The sequence below is a fragment of the Balaenoptera acutorostrata genome, chromosome 3 (assembly GCF_949987535.1).
Source record: "Balaenoptera acutorostrata chromosome 3, mBalAcu1.1, whole genome shotgun sequence".
Taxonomy (NCBI): Eukaryota; Metazoa; Chordata; class Mammalia; order Artiodactyla; family Balaenopteridae; genus Balaenoptera; species Balaenoptera acutorostrata.
Window position 1 is genome coordinate 131035114 of NC_080066.1, and position 21301 is coordinate 131056414.

General features: G+C 38.1%; 1 protein-coding gene across 3 annotated transcripts in view; it reads right to left on the reverse strand.

Moving 5' to 3' along the window:
* The window catches only part of MAP4K5 (mitogen-activated protein kinase kinase kinase kinase 5), a 144301-nt gene that overhangs the window by 80560 nt on the left and 42440 nt on the right, over positions 1–21301 (reverse strand). For all 3 annotated transcript variants that reach the window (XM_057542092.1, XM_057542091.1, XM_057542089.1), the window contains exons 4-5: positions 2404–2494; positions 1870–1934 (exon numbers count right to left, since the gene is read on the reverse strand). In XM_057542092.1, the coding sequence (XP_057398075.1) occupies positions 1870–1934; positions 2404–2494 (156 nt within the window). The remainder of the gene's footprint in view (positions 1–1869; positions 1935–2403; positions 2495–21301) is intronic.

A 21301-nucleotide genomic window follows, 5' to 3' on the forward strand; every position in this document is an offset into this window, starting at 1 on the left:
TAAAGCAATTATAGTCCAATAAAGATGTTAAAAAAAAAAAAAGGAAGATTTGTTCTGTAACAACTTTGTACAGTGAAAATATTAAGCACCCATAATGTGCAAAGCACAGTACCAGACATCACAGGATGTTCTATACAAAGCAATGGACATGATCTCAATCCTGAACAATTTTTTAAACAATAAAGCCCCCAAATGAGAAAAACATATATAATTAATTACAGTTACATACACAAGTTAGAGGACCATAAAGGGATCGATTGTTGAAATATACTAAAAAGCATCATATACTTTTTTTTTAAGTCAAGATATTATTTCCTTAGCATAATTCTTTACTATATCTATCGAAACAAGGAGCTTGATCCAATACCTTACCTAAGTATCCAAAAAGCAATTAGGTCACTTCTGACAACCAAATCTCTCCCTATGAAATACAAAATACTTCTGCAAGTACCCAACTAGGGGCTTTGGAAATACGCCTTCCAATATCATGAAAGAATATTTGAAATCCGGGGTGGTATTTGCTGACAGTGAAATCAAAATCAGATATACTTACATGTAATCTTTACTTAAGAAAATATTTTACTACATATTTTAATCACTGGTTCTCTACACCTACTCAGGAACATAGAATTTTGATTCACAGTAACTTGATGAAATAAGAGTAAAAGAAGGGAAACCACTTTATTAACAGGTATTATAAGTGTAGTTGTTCTTGATTATTATGCTATCTAGTATATTATTTACAGGGATGAATACTTTTTAGATTCAGTTTAATTCAATAAATAGCAGGTTTAATAATGGAAAGCAGAAATTTCATAAAGAAATAAAATTAATGTCTGAAAACAATTCTTTCAATTTAAAAGGGTAAGTAGTAAAAAAAAAATGCCCACTGCATAGTTTTATTAATCCATATCCTTGAGTTCTCATTCTGTGAAAGTGTGGATAAAAATTATAAATATTGATATTAGATAAAAATTCTTCACATAAAAGATCATAATTCTTCATAAAATCATAGAAAAGAATTTTATTTTTTAGTATTTATTTAGGTTGCACCAGGTCTCAGTTGTAGCACGTGGGATCTTTAGTTGCAGCATGCGGGATCTTTTGTTTGTTTGTTTTAGTTGCGGCATGTGGACTTCTTAGTCTCGGCATGCATGTGGGATCTAGTTCCACAACCAGGGATCGAACCCGGGGCCCCTGCATTGGGAGCACGGAGTCTTACTCACTGGACCACCAGGGAAGTCCCATAGAAAAGAATTTTAAACCAAGTGGCACAGAGCTGTTTTCTACTAATAATTTTTAAAAATCAACAACAGGGGTAAAATAAAAGAGAATAGTCATTCTAATATAGTATTATAAGGGAAAATTCAATTCAGAAAGTTGTCTAAATTAACATAATGCTAAATAAAATATTCCAAATTCTTAAAATTATATATTTTTAACACAAAAATATTATAGCAACAACTAAATTGTTTTCCTAGTTAGCAGCTTAAGTTATTACTAAGATAGACATGTAATTTGCTTTATGTGAGAGTCACCCTTTGCATTTCAATTCTAATTTACAAGGAAGTTTAGGCAGTTTTGTTTGTAGATAAAATACTTCCCTAGAGACTACATAAGACTTCCTAGAGACTACGTCTGAAAAGTAAAATCTGGATTGTTCAAGTACTCTCCGATTTCTCAGTTCAGTCTCCAGCAATTTAACTGAATAACCAACAAAATATAAAATTTAGGTTTCTTTTACTTAATACTCCAGGAGCAGGACAGAAGAACAGTAAATCTATCTGTTAGTATCCCTTGTTAACAAGAAATGTCAAATAACAGTCATTAAAGTCAAAGTTTTAAAATGTGGAGTCAAATTAACAGTACCATGGTAAATATCTTGAAGTGATCCGCCACCACAGTATTCCATACAAATCCACAGTTTTTCCCGACTAACATGAAAGAGAAAGAAAATTATATTAGTTAGTAATTCTCAGCGACTGACATACTTTGAAAGGCTGTCACTCTTCAGCACACAAAGGTTTAGGATACATTGCAGGTTTAGGATAGATTGCAACAGGAAATTGCCCTTGCAGTCTTTCTTCAGGATACAGAAAAGCATATTAATTTCAGCTTTGTTCCCACCTTAAGTGTTTTAGAATGTGATCAGTTTTATAAGCTAAAACACTTACTTGTAATCATTCATAGTATTTCATTAAGGTTGCCAGATAAGGTATAAATGCATAAATGAAGCTGTCATTATTAATGTAAAAGAGTAGACAGTAAGAAGACCTGAGAAATTTTAAAACTTCAGACAAATAATTTTTAAAATTTATATACAAAACAGCACTTACATGAAAGGGAGGGGGTGTGGGACCAAAGAAATATGAAATACAGAGTAGATGCTTTTGTGTTTTTTACCTGAGATAGCTCCCAAAGTAGGCAACAATGTTGCAATGCTTACATTCTTTAACCATAAATATCTCTTGCTGAATCAAAGAAAAATCATCTCCTGAAAAACAAAATGATAATAACTTGGTCACCATGTTACATTTTGTGTCTCTATCTATAGGAAGAAGGAAAACTTTACAGTAAGTATCAGAGATGAGGAATTAGACATTCTTAATACTTTAATGGGAATGTACACTGGTACATTCTTTCTATAAAGCCAGAAGCCTTAAAAATGTATAAAATCCTAGAACTCATAATTTCACTTCAAAATTTATTTTCTTGAGATATGCAGAGATGATATTCTCTACAGTGTTACTTAATAATGAAAGCATGGTAAAGTAACTTATGGTACAGTCATAGATATTACAACACAGTTAAAACATGTTTTGATATAAAAACATGTTCATGATATATTAAGTGAAAAAGGGATATCATATATATATTATATAAGTACATATGTATATAGAAAAAAATGTCTCAAAAACATACAAAATGTTTATGTCTGGGTAGTAAAATTCAAAGTAACTTTGCTTTCTTCTTTTTTGAGTTGTATTTTCCAATTTGTCTACCAAAAACCTATTTGGGTTGTTTAACTAGAAAAAGTTATATTAAAATAAAATATTGGTTATTTATGGGAATTTTATTGTTAATATGGGAATACTGCCTAGAATGACACCGTCACCACCAAACTTCATTTTGCATAGAAACAGTGTTTTACTCCAGTAAAAGGAGTTTAGAAGTTGATAAAATGATTGCATTTGTATTATGTAAATGCAATATAATGAAGAAAAGCTTGAGGTCTGGGTTAGACATACCTGGATTCAAGTCCCGATTCAGCCATTCACTGGCAATGTAACCTTGGGCAATCTAACTCTTCTGAATCACAGCTGAATCCATTAAAGTATCATCTGAATTCATTCCACCGGTTTGGCTTCCCTATCTACCACTTTCCAGAAACATTCCCTATATTTTGGTAATACCAGTTGCTGGCCATTTTTGTAATAGATTCTCATGCCCCTAAGCTTCTGTTTATGCAAGTCCCTCAGTTGGGAACGCTGTGAGAAAGAGTATGTAGTGCATTTAATACAATATTTGACACAATAAATGCAATAGCGATATTACTATATGTTGGAGGCAAGAAAGATACAAACAAAAGTGTTCCTTGTTAGGACATCACCATAAGATATTTTTTATTAGATAGTGTTTTGTAATGGTCTTTTGTAAAACAACATCAGGTTTAAAACCAGTGGTGTCCAGATAAGTTCTAGCTCTAACTTAAAGTCATCTTAGAATACCATACAAGGCCAAGAAGGAAAAACTTAGAAATTAGGCCTTAGATAAATAAACAAATAAAATTCTCACACAAATCAGAGTTATTTTCCCCTTATATTACAACTTTCAATTCAGAGCCAAAACAAAGCTTTAAATATTTTTCTATGCCATAAAATACCTTTTAAAAAAACCAGTCATTACTGATGTGGTTTATACATATATTTAATTTAGGTATGACACACCAAATTTATTTATAATCATTGTCACTCTTTTCAACAGTCCTTTCATGTTAACATTAATTGATAATTCAGTTAAATAATTTAGTGTTAACAATTTTAAAGAACTAGGTAAATCAAATAAGGGTACAATTTTCTAACAAAAATCTGAGTAAAAATCTTTAAAGAAAATTTAGCTTTTATTTGTAAAAATGGCAAAACCTGTATGACATGAATGGTTACATATACCTTAAACATAAGTGCACAGTGGCAACATTTTACCATTAGAAATTTACTTCAGCAAGCACCACACAGAGTTCTTAAAAAGTGAGGAAGAAAATAATTTCTTAATAATCTGCCAATAGGGACTTCCCTGGTGGCACAGTGGTTAAGAATCCACCTGCCAATGCAGGGGACACAGGTTCGAGCCCTGGTCTGGGAAGATCCCACATGCCACGGAGCAACTAAGCCCGTGCGCCACAACTACTGAGCCTGTGCTCTAGAGCCCGCGAGCCACAACTACTGAGACCTCATGCCACAACTACTGAGCCCACACGTCTAGAGCCTGCGCTCACAACAAGAGAAGCCACCACAATGAGAAGCCCGCGCACCGCAATGAAGAGTAGCCCCCACTCGCCGCAACTAGAGAAAGCCTGCGCACAGCAACAAAGACCCAATGCAGTCAAAAATAAATTAATTAAATTAATTAATTATTTAAAAAATAATCTGCCAGTAGAAGGGGATCAATGAAGATAATCCAAAACAGATGATAATTTCATGTTCCCCATTATCAACCGAGGCAGAAATATGGGATAACTCCTGAAGATTACAGTAAAAAGCCTGCAGCAACGAAGACCCAACGCAGCCAAAAATAAATAAAATGTAAAAAAACAAAACAAAACAAAAAAACAACCTGTGCCCCCTACAATGGAAGCGCATAGTCCTAACCATTGGACTGCCAGGGAATTCCCTACCTAATCACTTTTAAATGTGCACAGAAGTCTTATATCTGAGCTGTGCTGAACAATTCTTTAGTTAAGTCTAGGATTTAGAATATATTTTCTCACAGGAGTAACTTCACAAATGGTGCCTAACTTCTTAATGATGTCTAAATTCTTAAACTGACCTATAAAAGTCAATAATATGGCTGAATTAAAACTACGAGTAACAGACACTAATTCTTCAGGAAAATCAGCTGAGTTCCACACCACAACTGTGCTCCCAGTAGTAGCTGTGTGAGGTTTCTGCCAGGAAAGACAGGGTCTTGCTGAGACTGAGCGACAGCTTTTTATGATTGTAGCTAGAAGCTAGAATTCACAAGAACAGGTCATTAATAACTCAGATGTTTGGGGACTGTGCCTTCTTTAATATATGCAACTTAGTGAATAAACTTCAGTTCTGAGTATGTTATTCAAATATCTATTTCACAGTATTGTCTTAAGCTTTAATGCAAACTGGGCAGAATCTTCTATGAACCGAAACTGTACCATGAAGCAGTTTTACATAAAGATAATATTTTGAAGTTCATCCTGAAAGGCAAGTAAGCTAAATAGTTATTTATCACAGATATAGCTATTCTTTGATGGCTTACATCAGCCTCATCAAAATTACCTGAAATTTGGATTCATTTCATTCTTCTGATTGGGTGATACCAGATCACTGTTACCTTTCACTGAGATACAGCATAAAATCCACTAAGTTCAGAGGCCTCAGGCCTGTAGGTTCCAGCTCTGTTGTTCATGCATAAATGGGTTTTGAGAAGCTATTTTCTCAAAAAAGAGAAGTTTCATTCTTCATACCCCAGGAGTCAACGAGAGTAGTTGAGGAACAGAGCCCCATATCTGCTGTTTTGACTACGTACCTCGTACTTTCACCTGAATGCCTTGCTAGCACCTTGAATTTAATACGCCTGAGGGTGCCACCTCTTCTCTCAGACACCAATTTTCTCTTTGGACTTTCCTACTTGTGCTAATGGCACTTTTTTCTAAAGGACTAACCACTGCCAGCCTGACCACAGCCCTCCTAAGAGAATCCACGTCCATGCAGCAGGACCTACTGTGTGTGCCTTGTGGTTTTCTACTTGCTGAACGCACTGAGGTGGGACAAGTGACGTTAAAAAATGGGATGAGCCAATCACATTTGGTGTCTTGAAAACCTGAAGCATGGAAACTGAGTCGGTTGTTAGTTACAGGAGAATCACATTAAAAGTAGAATATTAGAATAAGAGCCATGAGTGTCTGTGGCTAAGGTTCCTAGAAATGTCCTACTAAAACCCTGGCTGATGGATATGTCCTTATATAGGAAGGGAAAAATCCACCAGAGACAGAATATATGGGTGTTTCTGCCCTTCTTCTCTGATAAGGGCAGCTGTGTGTTAGGGAACTCAACCTGACAGTCCTAGGAAAAAAACAAGTGGCCCCCTTCAGCCAGAAAGGTGATCCATAGAGAAGAAAGAGAGACAGTAGCTCTTGTGTTTGAGATGGTATAGTGGAACCACTCCAGATTTTCAGTGTTTTTAAGACTGGCTTGAGCTCTGAGAGGTAGCTGTAAAAAAGAACTGAAAAGTGCAGTATTAGTTATAGAGTTCTATATGGTTTGTTTGCTTGTTTATTTATTATATTTGGCTGTGCCGGGTCTTAGTTGCGGCATGCAGGATCTTTGTCACCACATTCGGGATCCTTAGTTGCAGCATGCAGGATCTAGTTCCCTGACCAGCAATCTTACCTGGGCCCCCTGCGTTGGGAGTGCAGAGTCCTAACCACTGGACCGCCAGGGAAGTCCCTCTAGATGGTATTGACACAGGGATTTATGTTTTAAATTTTTTTGAAAAAACCACTGTATTAGAGTTTGTTTGGCACATTCAGTGATCCCAGCCTTCATCACAGTGTTTCAAGGCTAAAACTCAGAGACAGATTTGCTAATAATAAGGGTAACAAGCACTACAAGATTCTGAAGACCAAGTTTTAAAGGTGGACAAACTCTACCGCTGTACATTGTTCCTAAGCCATCTCCTGTCTAGCAGCACACGGCAACCCTCAACTACAATTTTTAACTGAAGTAGGAAGCCCATTCCCCAAAACATTCTACTCTATAAGATACGGCCTTAGTATCTGGGGTCACTCTGGAGTCTGGTCTTTGCTTTCAACTTCTTAGCTCTGGATACAATTAGCCAATGCCAGTGTTTACTTAGCTACCAGTTGCTTCTGCTACAATCAGTCCATCAAAATAGCGTTAAGTTAGACTCTAATAATGCCACACTTAAGACATTTATAAAAACATTAATAAGGAAAGAGTAGAAGTCGTGGAAGGTAAGAGACTGGAACTGTAGGGCCTTTTGATACTATTGGCAAGTTGACATAAAGGGCTTAAGTGTTCCCACTCTGGGAATGAACTGAAGTAAGCTGGTTGCACCCCTCGTGTATAATAAGGGTCCTTTGGATTACACTTGGATTCAATATCCTCTTAAGGGTTTTGGTAATCAAATGGGTCCTAAAAAATAGTACTTGGGAAATGACTAAAAGCAATATGCCTCTCAGATTTTAACAACAACAAAAAGGGTCCTAGGTATTAAAAATCTGATTGTGGCAAAATGAAAGGCAGCCATACGATTCATCACATCCCTCCCTGAAACAATATGGTAGTAGATCATGAATTTAATACTGAGGTTAATTAATTAAACCAATATCTATAACTACATAAATAGCTGCTGACCTAGGTCAATTTAAAGGGCTTAAAGAATGAGCCATAGGGCTTCCCTGGTGGTGCAGTGGTTGAGAATCTGCCTGCTAATGCAGGGGACGCGGGTTCGAGCCCTGGTCTGGGAAGATCCCACATGCCACGGAGCAGCTGGGCCCGTGAGCCACAACTACTGAGCCTGCGCGTCTGGAGCCTGTGCCCCGCAACGGGAGGGGCCGCGATAGTGAAAGGCCCGCGCACCGCGATGAAGAGCGGTCCCCGCACCGCGATGAAGAGTGGCCCCCACTTGCCGCAACTAGAGAAAGCCCTCGCACGAACCGAAGACCCAACACAGCCAAAAATAAATAAATAAATAAATAAAGTAGCTATAAAATTTAAAAAAAAAAAAAAAAGAATGAGCCATAGTGTGGAAGAGTCACTTAGTGCTTCAAACAACAGGGCAGTTTGCAGCAAGAAAAGGACAATCCGAATTTCTGGAATGCCTGGCCCAAGACATAAAGGGAAACGGCATCATTATGAGGCCTAAACCAAAATCAGAAAGTGATCTCTGGAGTTGCTGCATCGTAACCCCAGCTGACTTTCCACCTGCAACCAATTAAAAAAAAAAAAAAAAGTATCCTGACAACTGGAAAGCGAGTATCTGGGAGGAGGCTGAATAACTCCCAGGACCCTGGCAAAGTACTTACTACTATGTCTTCCTTTCCAGCAAAAGAGGAACAACTACCTTACTGAAATGTGGCCTATGATTAGAATGCCAACACAGCATGGACTAAAAAATAAAATCAGAGCAAGGAAGAGATTAAATCCAGAAAGAACTGCTGATTTCTATGGAATATAGTCAAAGGTAGAGTAGACTTTCTGGACATCCATTTTATGGATGTTAGCCCAAGAAGAACCAAACATAACAACTGATAACCAATATCATATTCCGGATCTCTGAACTTGGCTATAAGTCTTTGAAAGGAATCCTTTGGACTGCACCAACTAATTTCTATTACTAGTATTCTCCATCAGACATTTCTAAGCACTCCATAAAAATAATAAAAAATTATCCTGAGATAAAGAAGAATCTTGGGGGCTTCCCTGGTGGTGCAGTGGTTAGGAATCCGCCTGCCAATGCAGGGGACACGGGTTCGTGCCCCGGTCCAGGAGGATCCCATGTGCCGCGGAGCGGCTGGGCCTGTGAGCCACAACTACTGAGCCAGCGCGTCTGGAGCCTGTGCTCCACAACGGGAGAGGCCGCAACGGTGAGAGGCCCGCGCACCGCGATGAAGAGTGGCCCCCGCTCACCGCAACTGGAGAAAGCCCTTGCACAGAAACGAAGACCAAACACAGCCAAAAATAAAAAAAATAAAAATAAATAAATTTATAAAAAGAAAAAAGAAGAATCTTGGAATTTCAAAATCAACTTTCAAAAAGTATTTCACAAATAACCCCACTCTCATACACACCTTCAAAAGCAGGCTAAGAAAAGAGGATGGATGGGTATTTCATAGTAAAGGAAATATAAATGCCAATAAACTTATAAAGGATGCTTATTCTCAAATTAAAGAAACGCAAATCAAAGCTATTTTTTAATCCCATCAGTTTTGCAGAAGTTTTACAATTCCCAGTAATATATATTTTGGAGACAGTATTGAGAAACATATTTTCAAATCTGCTTGTGAAAATGAAAAACTGATCATGCTTTTTGGAAGTCATTTGGCACTATTAATCAAACTTTATATACCCAACAATACATACAAAGATGTTCACTGCAACACTGATTCCAACAGCAAAAAAATGTGGAAATAACCTAAATGTGTATCGATAAGGGATTAAATGAATGTTACCTCTGTACAACAAAATACTCTGCAGCTATTAACAAGAACAAATAACAGCAATATATGGTAACATGGAAAAATGTTCAAACACTTGTAAAGTGAGAGGACAAAAAAAGAAGTCTGGAGAACAATATATAGAAAATGTCTGGAAGGAAATGGAAAAAAATAGTAGTTACTTCTGTGAGAGGGAAAAAAGACTTGCAGCCAGGAGAACTTATTTTCCACTTCAAACCATTCTGTGTTGGTTTGATTTAAAAAACAAAAACACCATTAACAGTACTTTAACAAAAGATAGTACTCTAGTCTGAACATCTTTTTCTGTCAACTAGGTTATTTAAACATTTTTTCTTTTTCTAGTAATTACTGAAATATATGGATAACTATCTACTACTTATTTTGTGATTTCTACTGGTTCCATATTCTATACTTCTTTTTGTCCTGTCTTACCTTCTTTTAGATTGAGTTTTTTGTTGTTGTTTGGTTTGTTTTTGTCTTTTTTTTTCTCCATAACCAGTTTGGAATTGACACCCTCTATCTCTATTCTTCAGAAGTTACGCTAGAAATTTTAACGCACATACTTTCCTTGGTAAAGGTTACGCATAATTCATATCTTTATTCTCCTCTCAAATAATACAATAACCTTAGAATGCATTAATTCTATTACCCCTTCCCAACTCACCTCCTATTGTTGGTCAGAATTTTACTTCTTTTCTAGAACCTCACAAAACATCATCTTCATTTTCATTATTATTTTATATAGGTATATCTTCCTTTTTGAAGATTTACCCATATATTGGGTTGGCCAAAAGGTTCATTCGGTTTCTTCGATAAGATGGCTCTAGTAGCACTTAGTTGTCTCTAACTTCATTCAGAACAATTTTGTTAGACTGTATGTGACAGCTGTCATATCAGCGTGCATTTACAAAAAGACATCAAAATTGGTGAATTTTTGTGTAGCCATTTTAATATTGAAGTTGGAAGAAAAAAAGCAACATTTTCGGCATATCATGCTTCATTATTTCAAGAAAGGTAAAAACACAACCAAAACACAAAAAAAAGGTTTGTGCAGTATATGGAGAAAGTGCTGTGAGTGAATGAACGTGTCAAAAGTGGTTTGTGGGGGAGACCTTCAAGATGGCAGAGGAGTAAGACGTGGAGATCACTTTCCTCCCCACAAATACATCAAAAATACATCTACATGTGGAACAACTCCTACAGAACACCTACTGAACGCTGGCAGAAGACCTCAGACCTCCCAAAAGGCAAGAAACTCCTCACATACCTGGGTAGGGCACAAGAAAAAAGAAAAAACAGAGACAAAACAATAGGGATGGGACCTGCACCCCTGGGAGGGAGCTGTGAAAGAGGAAAAGTTTCCACACACCAGGAAGCCCCTTCATTGGCGGAGACGGGGGGTGGCGGGGGGGAAGCTTCGGAGCCACGGAGGAGATCGCAGCAACAGGGGTGCAGAGGGCAAAGCAGAGAGATTCCCACACAGAGGATCGGTGCCGACCAGCACTCACCAGCCTGAGAGGCTTGGCTGCTCACCCGCCGGGGTGGACAGGGGCAGGGAGCTGAGGCTCGGGCTTCAGAGGTCAGACCCCAGGGAGAGGACTGGGGCTGGCTGCGTGAACACAGCCTGAAGGGGGCTAGTGCACCACAGCTAGCCGGGAGGGAGTCCGGGAAAAAGTCTGGACCTGCCTAAGAGGCAAGAGACCATTGTTGGGCTTCCCTGGTGGCGCAGTGGTTGAGAATCTGCCTGCCAATGCACGGGACATGGGTTTGAGCCCTGGTCTGGGAAGATCCCACATGCCACGGAGCAACTAGGCCCGTGCGCCACAACTACTGAGCCTGCGCATCCGGAGCGTGTGCTCCGCAACAAGAGAGGCCGCGATAGTGAGAGGCCCGCGCACAGAGATGAAGAGTGGCCCCCACTTGCTGCAACTAGAGAAAGCCCTCGCACAGAAACGAAGACCCAACACAGCCATAAATAAATAAAATTAAAAAAAGAGACCATTGTTTCAGGGTGCACGAGGAGAGGGGATTCAGAGCACCACCTAAATGAGCTCCAGAGACGGGCATGAGCCGCAGCTATCAGCATGGACACCAGAGACGGGCATGAGATGCTAAGGCTGATGCTGCAGCCACCAAAAAGCCAGTGTGCAAGAACAGGTCACTATCCACACCTCCCCTACCGGGAGCCTGTGCAGCCCACCACTGCCAGGGTTCTATGATGCAGGGACAACTTCCCTGGGAGAACACACGGCATGCCTCAGGCTAGTGCAATGTCACACTGGCCTCTGCCGCCACAGGCTCGCCCCGCATTCCGTATCCCTCCCTCCCCGTGGCCTGAGTGAGCCAGAGCCCCCTAATGAGCTGCTACTTTAACCTGTCCTGTCTGAGTGAAGAAGATGCCCTCAGGCAACCTACACTCAGAGGCAGGGCCAAATCCAAAGCTGAACCCCAGGAGCTGTGCGAACAAAGAAGAGAAAAGGAAATCTCTCCCAGCAGCCTCAGGAGCAGTAGATTAAATCTCCACAATGAACTTGATGTACCCTGCATCTGTGGAATACCTGAATAGACAAAGAATCATCCCAAAAGTGAGGCAGTGGACTTTGGGAACAATGATATATATATATATATATATATATATATATTTCCTTTTTCTCTTTTGCCGTGTGGCTGACAGGGTCTTGGTGCTATGGCCGGGTGTCAGGCCTGTGCCTCAGAGGTGGGAGAGTCGAGTTCAGGACACTAGTCCACCAGAGACCTCCCAGCTCCACGTAATATCAAAAGGTGAAACCTCTTCCAGAGATCTCCATCTCAACACTAAGACCCAGCTCCACTCAACGATCAGCAAGCTACAGTGCTGGACACCCTATGCCAAACAACTAGCAAGACAGGAACACAACCCCACCCATTAGCAGAGAGGCTGCCTAAAATCATAATAAATTCACAGACACCCCAAAACACACCACCGGATGCGGACCTGCCCACCAGAAAGACAAGATCCAACCTCATCCACCAGAACAGAGGCACTAGTCCCCTCCACCAGGAAGCCTACACAACCCACTGAACTAACCTTAGCCACTGGGACAGACAGCAAAAACAACAGGAACTACGAACCTGCAGCCTGCGAAAAGGAGACCCCAAACACAGTAAGTTAAGCAAAATGAGAAGACAGAGAAACACACAGCAGATGAAGGAGCAAGGTAAAAACCCACGAGACCAAACAAATGAAGAGGAAATAGGCAGTCTACCTGAAAAAGAATTCAGAGTAATGATAGTAAAGATGATCCAAAATCTTGGAAATAGAATGGAGAAAATACAAGAAACGTTTAACGAGGACCTAGAAGAACTAAAGAGCAAACCAACAATGATGAATAACACAATAAATGAAATTAAAAATTCTTAGAAGGAATCAAGAGCAGAATAACTGAGGCAGAAGAACGGATAAGTGACCTGGAAGATAAAACAGTGGAAATAACTACTGCAGAGAAGAATAAAGAAAAAAGGATGAAAAGAATTGAGGACAGTCTGAGAGACCTCTGGGACAACATTAAATGCACCAACATTCGAATTATAGGGATCCCAGAAGAGAAAAAGAAAGAGACTGAGAAAATATTTGAAGACATTACAGTTGAAAAATTCCCTAACATGGGGAAGGAAATAGTTAATCAAGTCCAGGAAGCACAGAGAGTCCCATACAGGATAAACCCAAGGAGTAACACGCCAAGACACATATTAATCAAACTATCAAAAATTAAATACAAAGAAAAAATATTAAAAGCAGCAAGGGAAAAACAACAAATAACATACAAGGGAATCCCCATAAGGTTTAACAGCTGTTAAAAGGATCATACACCATGATCAAATGGGGTTTATCCCAGGAATGCAAGGATTCTTCAATATACGCAAATAAATCAACGTGATACACCATATTAACAAACTGAAGGATAAAAACCATATGATCATCTCAATAGATGCAGAAAAAACTTTCGACAAAATTCAACACCCATTTATGATAAAAATCCTCCAGAAAGTAGGCACAGAGGGAACTTACCTCAACATAATAAAGGCCATATATGACAAACCCACAGCCAACATCGTTATCAATGGTGAAAAACTGAAAGCATTTCCACTAAGATCAGGAACAAGACAAGGCTGCCCACTCTCACCACTATTATTCAACATAGTTTTGGAAGTTTTAGCCACAGCAATCAGAGAAGAAAAAGAAATAAAAGGAATACAAATTGGAAAAGAAGAAGTAAAGCTGTCACTGTTTGCAGATGAGATGACACTATACATAGAGAATCCTGAAGATTCTACCAGAAAACTACTAGAGCTATTCAATGAATTTGGTAAAGTAGCAGGATACAAAATTAATGCACAGAAATCTCTTGCATTCCTATACACTAATGATGAAAAATCTGAAGGAGAAGTTAAGGAAACACATCCATTTACCACTGCAACAAAAAGAATAAAATAACCAGGAATAAACCTACCTAAGGAGACAAAGGACCTGTATGCAGAAAACTATAAGACACTGATGAAAGAAATTAAAGATGATATAAACAGATGGAGAGATATACCATGTGCTTGGATTGGAAGAATCAACATTGTGAAAATGACTATACTACCCAAAGCAATCTACAGATTAAATGCAATCCCTATCAAACTATCAATGGCATTTTTCACAGAACTAGAACAAAAAATTTCACAATTTGTATGGAAACATAAAAGACCCTGAATAGCCAAAGCAATCTTGAGAAAGAAAAACAGAGCTGGAGGAATCAGGCTCCCAGACTTCAGACTACACTACAAAGCTACAGTGATCAAGACAGTATGGTACTGGCACAAAAACAGAAATATAGATCAATGGAACAGGATAGAAAGTCCAGAGATAAACCCATGCACATATGGTCACCTTATTTTTGATAAAGGAGGCAAAAATATACAATGGAGAAAAGACAGCCTGTTCAATAAGTGGTGCTGGGAAAACTGTACAGGTACATGTAAAAGAATGAAATTAGAACCCTCCTTAAGACCATACACAAAAAGAAACTCAAAGAAACTTAAAGACCTAAATGTAAGGCCAGACACTATCAAACTCTTAGAGGAAAACACAGGCAGAACACTCTATGACATAAATCACAGCAAGATCCTTTTTGACCCACCTCCTAGAGTAAGGGAAATAAAAACAAAAATAAACAAATGACCTAATGCAATTTAAAAGCTTTTGCACAGCAAAGGAAACCATAAACAAGACGAAAAGACAACCCTCAGAATGGGAGAAAATATCTGCAAATGAAGCAACTGACAAAGGATTAACCTCCAAGATATACAAGCAGCTCATGCAGCTCAATGTCACAAAAACAAACAACCCAGTCCAAAAATGGGCAGAAGACCTAAATAGACATTTCTCCAAAGAAGATACACAGATTGCCAACAAACACATGAAAGGATGCTCAACATCACTAATCCTTAGAGAAATACAAATCAAAACTACAATGAGATATCACCTCACACCAGTCAGAATGGCCATCATCAAAAAATGTACAAACAGGGCTTCCCTGGTGGCGCAGTGGTTGAGAATCTGCCTGCCAATGCAGGGGACACGGGTTCGAGCCCTGGTCTGGGAAGATCCCACATGCTGCGGAGCGACTAGGCCCGTGAGCCACAATTGCTGAGCCTGCGCGTCTGGAGCCTGTGCTCCGCAACAAGAGAGGCCAATAGTGAAAGGCCCGCGCACCGCGATGAAGAGTGGCCCCCACTTGCCACAATTAGAGAAAGCCCTCGCACAGAAACGAAGACCCAACACAGCCATAAATAAATAAATAAATAAAAATTAAAAAAAAAATGTACAAACAATAAATGCTGGAGAGGGTGTGGAGAAAAGGGAACCCGCTTGCACTGTTGGTGGGAATGTAAATTCATAGAGCCACTATGGAGAACAGTATGGAGATTCCTTAAAAAACTAAAAATTGAACTACCATACGACCCAGCAATCCCACTACTGGGCGTATATCCTGAGAAAACCATAATTCAAAAAGAGTCATGTACCACAATGTTCATTGCAGCTCTATTTACAATAGCCAGAACATGGAAGCAACCTATGTGTCCATCGACAGATGAATGGATAAAGAAGATGTGGCACATATAGGCAATGGAATATTACTCAGCCATAAGAAGAAACAAAATTGAGTTATTTGTAGTGATGTGGATGGACCTAGAGTCTGTCATGCAGAGTGAAGTAAGTCAGAAAGAGAAAAAGAAATACCGTATGCTAACACATATATATGGAATCTAAAAACAAACAAACAAAAAAAGTGGTTCTGAAGAACCTAGGGGCAGGACAGGAATAAAGAGGCAGACATAGAGAATGGACTTGAAGACACTGGGAAGGGGAAGGGTATGCTGGGACAAAGTGAGAGAGTGGCATGGACATATATACTACCAAATGTAAAATAGATAGCTAGTGGGAAGCAGTCGCAGAGCACTGGGAGATCAGCTTGGTGCTTTGTGACCACCTAGAGGGGTGGGATAGGGAGGGTGGAAGGGAGACGCAAGAGGGAGGAGATATGGGGATATATGTATATGTATAGCTGATTCACTCTGTTATAAAGCAGAAGCTAACACACCATTGTAAAGCAATTATAGTCCAATAAAGATGTTAAAAAAAAAATTGGTTTGTGAAGTTTAGCGCTGGAGAGCTGGAGAATGCTCCACCGTTGGGTAGACCAACTGAGGTTGACAGCGATCAAATCAAGACATTAACTGAGAACAATGAATGTTATACCACGTGGGAGATAGCTGACATACTCAAAATAGCCAAATCAATTGTTGCAAATCATTTGCACCAGCTTGGTTATGTTAATCTCTTTTATGTTTGGGTCCTACATAAGCTAAGCAAAAAAAACCTTCTTGACTATATTTCCACATGAGATTCTCTACTGAAACATAAATAAAACGTTCCATTTTTAAAACAGATTGTGATGGGCGATGAAAAGTGGATACTGTACAACAATGTGGAACGGAAGAGATCGTGGGGCAAGCAAAATGAACCACCACCAACCACACTAATGGCTGGTCTTCATCCAAAGAAGGTGATGTTGTGTATATGGTGGGATTGGAAGGGAGTCCTCTATTATGAGCTCCTTCCGGAAAACCAAATGATTAATTCCAACAAGTACTGCTCCCCATTAGACCAACTGAAAGCAGCTCGTGACGAAAAGCGTCCAGAATTAGTCAGCAGAAAACACATAATCTTCCATCAGGATAACGCAAGACCGCATGTCTTTTGATGACCAGGCAAAAACTGTTACAGCTTGGCTGGGAAGTTCTGATTCATCCTCCATATTCACCAGACATTGCACCTTTGTATTTCCATTTATTTCGGTCTTCACAAAATTCTCTGGAAAAAATGTCAGCTCTCTGGAAGACTGTAAAAGGCACCTGCAACAGTTCTTTACTCAAAAAGATAAAAGTTTCGGGAAGATGGAATTATGAAGTTGCCTGAAAAGTGGCAGAAGGTAGTGGAACAAAAGGGTGAATACGTTGTTCAATAAAGTTCTTGGTGAAAATGAAAAATGTGGCTTTTTTTTTTTTTAACTTAAAAACCAAAGGCACTTTTTTTGGCCAACCCAATATATCATTTTCTTTGCTCTTCCTTCCTTTTTGCATCTTAGACTTACCAATTGGGATCATATTCCTTCTGCTTAATGTTTATCTTTTAAAATTTCCTTAGTGAGGGTCTACTTGTGCCAAACACATTGGTTTCTGTCTGAAAATGCCTTTACTTTGCCTTCATTACTGAAAAATATTTTCATTGATAGTCCTTCTCTTTCAGCTCTTTGAAGATATCCACTGCCTTCTTCCTTCATGGCTTTTTAAATCACTGTTAGTCTTAATAGTCCTATGTAATGTCATCCTTCTCTTGATTTCAAGGTTCTTCTGTCTTGAGTATTCTGCTGTTTCACTATGACATATGCGCATGCACATTTCTTTTTATTAATTCTGGCTGGAATTCTTAAATACCTGGTATTTTCTATCAGTTCTGGAAAATGTTTCAACATAAATGTTTCAAATATTGCCTTTGCCCAAGTTAACAACATTTAACTTGCTATATCTACTGAATTTTAAATCTATAATTATTTTTCATACCTAGAAGGCCAATCTGCGTAGATATTTCAAATCTGCTTCTTTCTTTTGTTTATTACCTTTCACTCATAGCTTCAAGTCACTCTTTTATTTATCTAATTTTGTCATATATAGAGTATGGAATTCCAAAATCTGATGTCTTCATGAGTCTGTTGTTTCTGCTGACTCTTACTCAAGGCACCTTGTGTCTTCTGCAATTTTTGACTCCGAGCTCTTATTTCTTAGAATTTTATCTATGTGAATTCTTTGAAGCGTGAGTTAAAGGTGAGAGATTACATTAGCTTCTGCTAGGTGGCTGGATGTGCTACCCTAGGAGATATTTATTACTAAAAAACCAATGTTTTTAAAGCCAAACAAATAGCGTGACTGCAATTCAAGACAAGCATTATTTTTTGTAGTCCCTGGTTGGGGGATGGGCTAATTTATTCCTAGTTTTCCCACGTAAAAGGCCTTTGGGGGTGGTCGAGCTTTCTGTAGGATAGTGACTTTTCACCTAGGATGGGTCTTGGACTTTGTCTCCTATCCTTTATGCCCGATGTGAAGGATCTAAAAGGCAAATCACAATTTTATTTGGTTGTAAACAGTTTCCTCAAGATTTAAGCCTGCCTCAATACCTTGGCCATTTCTCCAGGTTTTAGCATTTCATTATTCCTTACTTAATTCCAAAACACTCAACTGCTTTGTGTCTCAGTTTCCTCATCTACAAATGAGGATATAATAAAATCACAGAGAATTACTTTGAGAATTAAGATAATATTTCTAAGATATATATAAGTACCACGTAAGTGTCTGTTGTTATTATCACTTCTACTGCACTGGTGTATTTCAGAAGATTAGAAAAATTTAAATTCATCACTTTGTGTTTTGGGTTTTTTTTCAGCAATAGTAAATTTAGATAAGGTAACTGGCTATTGAGCAATTAAAAAGAGAAATCTAATCAATTATTTTATACTATAGCTTTTAACATGTCAATTCTGAAAATGGAGAACTGAGTAAAGCTATATGTTGTTGCTTATATTATGAGGAATACAAAAGAAACTCCTTAGGACAGCGAAAAAGTACTTTTAAATTATTATTAACTATTATATAAAATTAAGGGGGTCCTGGAACCAGGTCCCCATGGATACCAAGGGATGACAGTATATCCAGACTCTTCATTTTCTCAACACCTTTGCTGCCACCTTGGTCTAAGCCACTTGAACCCTAGCATGAATTATGGTCATGATATTCCTGCTTTAGACCTTGATATCAACCTCCCTATTTTCTCCCTCCCACTCCGTACACTATGTTGAATCTGTTTTTAACACAGCAACCAGAGCAATCCTTCTGATACTAAGGTAAGATACTACACTATGTTGCTCACAACTTTCAAAGGTTTGCTGTCTTGCTCAGAATAAAATCCAAGGTCCTTTCGATGGCTGAAAAGGCCATATCTGATCTGGCCTTCTACTTCCTCTCTGATCTTATCTTCTGCCGCCCTTCTGGTTCAGTTTAGAAACACTGGGCTTTTCATTTTCAAGCATGCCAGACACACTCTTGCTTTAAAGCTTTTATCCTTGCTGTTCTCAGTGCCTGGAATGCTGTTCTCTTAGGTATCCATTTGACCTGCTCCCTCACTATATCCACTTCTTTCTTCAAATATTACTTCATCAGAAGTAAAAGTCATTTAAAAGGCATCCAAATTGGAAAGGAATAAGTAAAATTATGTTTGCAGATGACATATCTTATTATGTAGAAAACTCTAAAGATTCCACCAAAAAACCTGTTATAACTAATAAACAAATTCAGCAAAACTGTACAGTTGACCCCCGAACAACACAGGTTTTTGAACTATGTGGGTCTACTTACATAAGCATAAGTGAGTGATACTTAACATAAAATTAACAATGTGTTAGTTTTCTTACTATTTTATAACTTTGCTTTCAAAGAATTACACTACTGTACCCTGTGCCTCTCTCCCTCATAAATGGACAAAGTACATATCAGCTTACTATCACAGGTAAATGGTTTTTAAAAAAAAAATGTAACAATGTTTTCAAGACTGTATTACATAACTTTAATACTGTCTGCTATAAAAATTTTATGATTCACTCATCAGTGTATAGGCTAGGCTACTATGAAGCAACTGTACTGATTACACTAGGCTACCATAAAGCAATCTTATTGCTGTTTCTTCACTATCAATGCATGAATCGTTATACCTGTAAATAAAGATAAAACTCTTTCTCACATTATCTTTCCATTTTTTATGTCTAGGGTTAGAAATACATAAAACATCTGCAGTGTTTTATACCACAAAAGAGAATATTTGGAGTTAGAGTCTGTCATACAGAGTGAAGTAAGTCAGAAAGAGAAAAACAAATACAGTATGCTAACACATATATATGGAAACTAAGGGGGAAAAAAAAAAGGTCATGAACTTAGTGGTAAGATGGGAATAAAGACACAAACCTACTAGAGAATGGACTTGAGGATATGTGGAGGGGGAAGGGTAAGCTGTGACAAAGTGAGAGAGTGGCATGGACATATATACACTACCAAACGTAAAATAGATGGCTACTGGGAAGCAGCCACATAGCACAGGGAGATCAGCTCGGTGCTTTGTGATCACCTAGAGGGGTGGGATAGGGAGGGTGGGAGGGAGGGAGATGCAAGAGGGAAGAGATATGGGAACATATGTATATGTATAACTGATTCACTTTGTTATAAAGCAGAAACTAACACACCATTGTAAAGCAATTATACTCCAATAAAGATGTTAAAAATAAAATAAAATAAAATAAAATAAAAACTTTTCACAAGAAAAAAAAGAATATTGATGTCATTATTGATGACAATTCATCTTGTAAACACATGATGTAAACTTACAGTATAGATAAATATGGTACAATACTATAAATATATTTTCTCTTCCTTATGATTTTCTCTTTTTTTTTTTGGAATGTGCATTTTATTTTTAATTTTTTAACTTTTTATTTTATATTGGAGTATAGTTGATTAACAATGTTGTGATAGTTTCAGGTGTACAGCACCTTATGATTTTCTTAATAACATTTTCTTTTCTCTAGCTTACTTTATTGTAAGAATACAGTATATAATACATGTAACATACAAATATGTGTTAATCAACTGTTTATGTTATTAGTAAGGCTTCTGGTCAACAGTAGGCCATTAGTAGTTAGCTTTTGGGGGAGTTGAAAGTTATACTTGGATTTTTGATTGCACAGGGTGTTGGTGCCCCTAACCCCTGAATTGTTCAAGGGTCAACTGTAAAATACAAAATCAGTGCAAAAAATCAGTTGCATTTCTATACACTAACAATGAATAATCAGAAAGGACATCAAGAAAACAATTCCATTTACAATAGGATAAAAAAAATACTTAGGAATGAACTCAACTGAAGAGGTAAAAGATTTTTACACTGAAAACTACAGAACATTGCTGAAAGAAATTTAAAAAGACACAAATAACAGAAAGATAGCCCAGGTTCACAGATTAAGAGACTTAATATTGTTAACATGTCCATACTATCCAAAGTAATCTACAGACTCAACACAATCTCTATCAAAATCCCAATGGCATTTTTTTTTAGAAATAGAAAAGAATCGTCCTAAAATTCATATGGAATTTCAAGGGAACCCAAACAGCTAAAACCATTTTAAAAAGAGGAATAAAGCTGGGGGACTCACACCTCCTGATTTC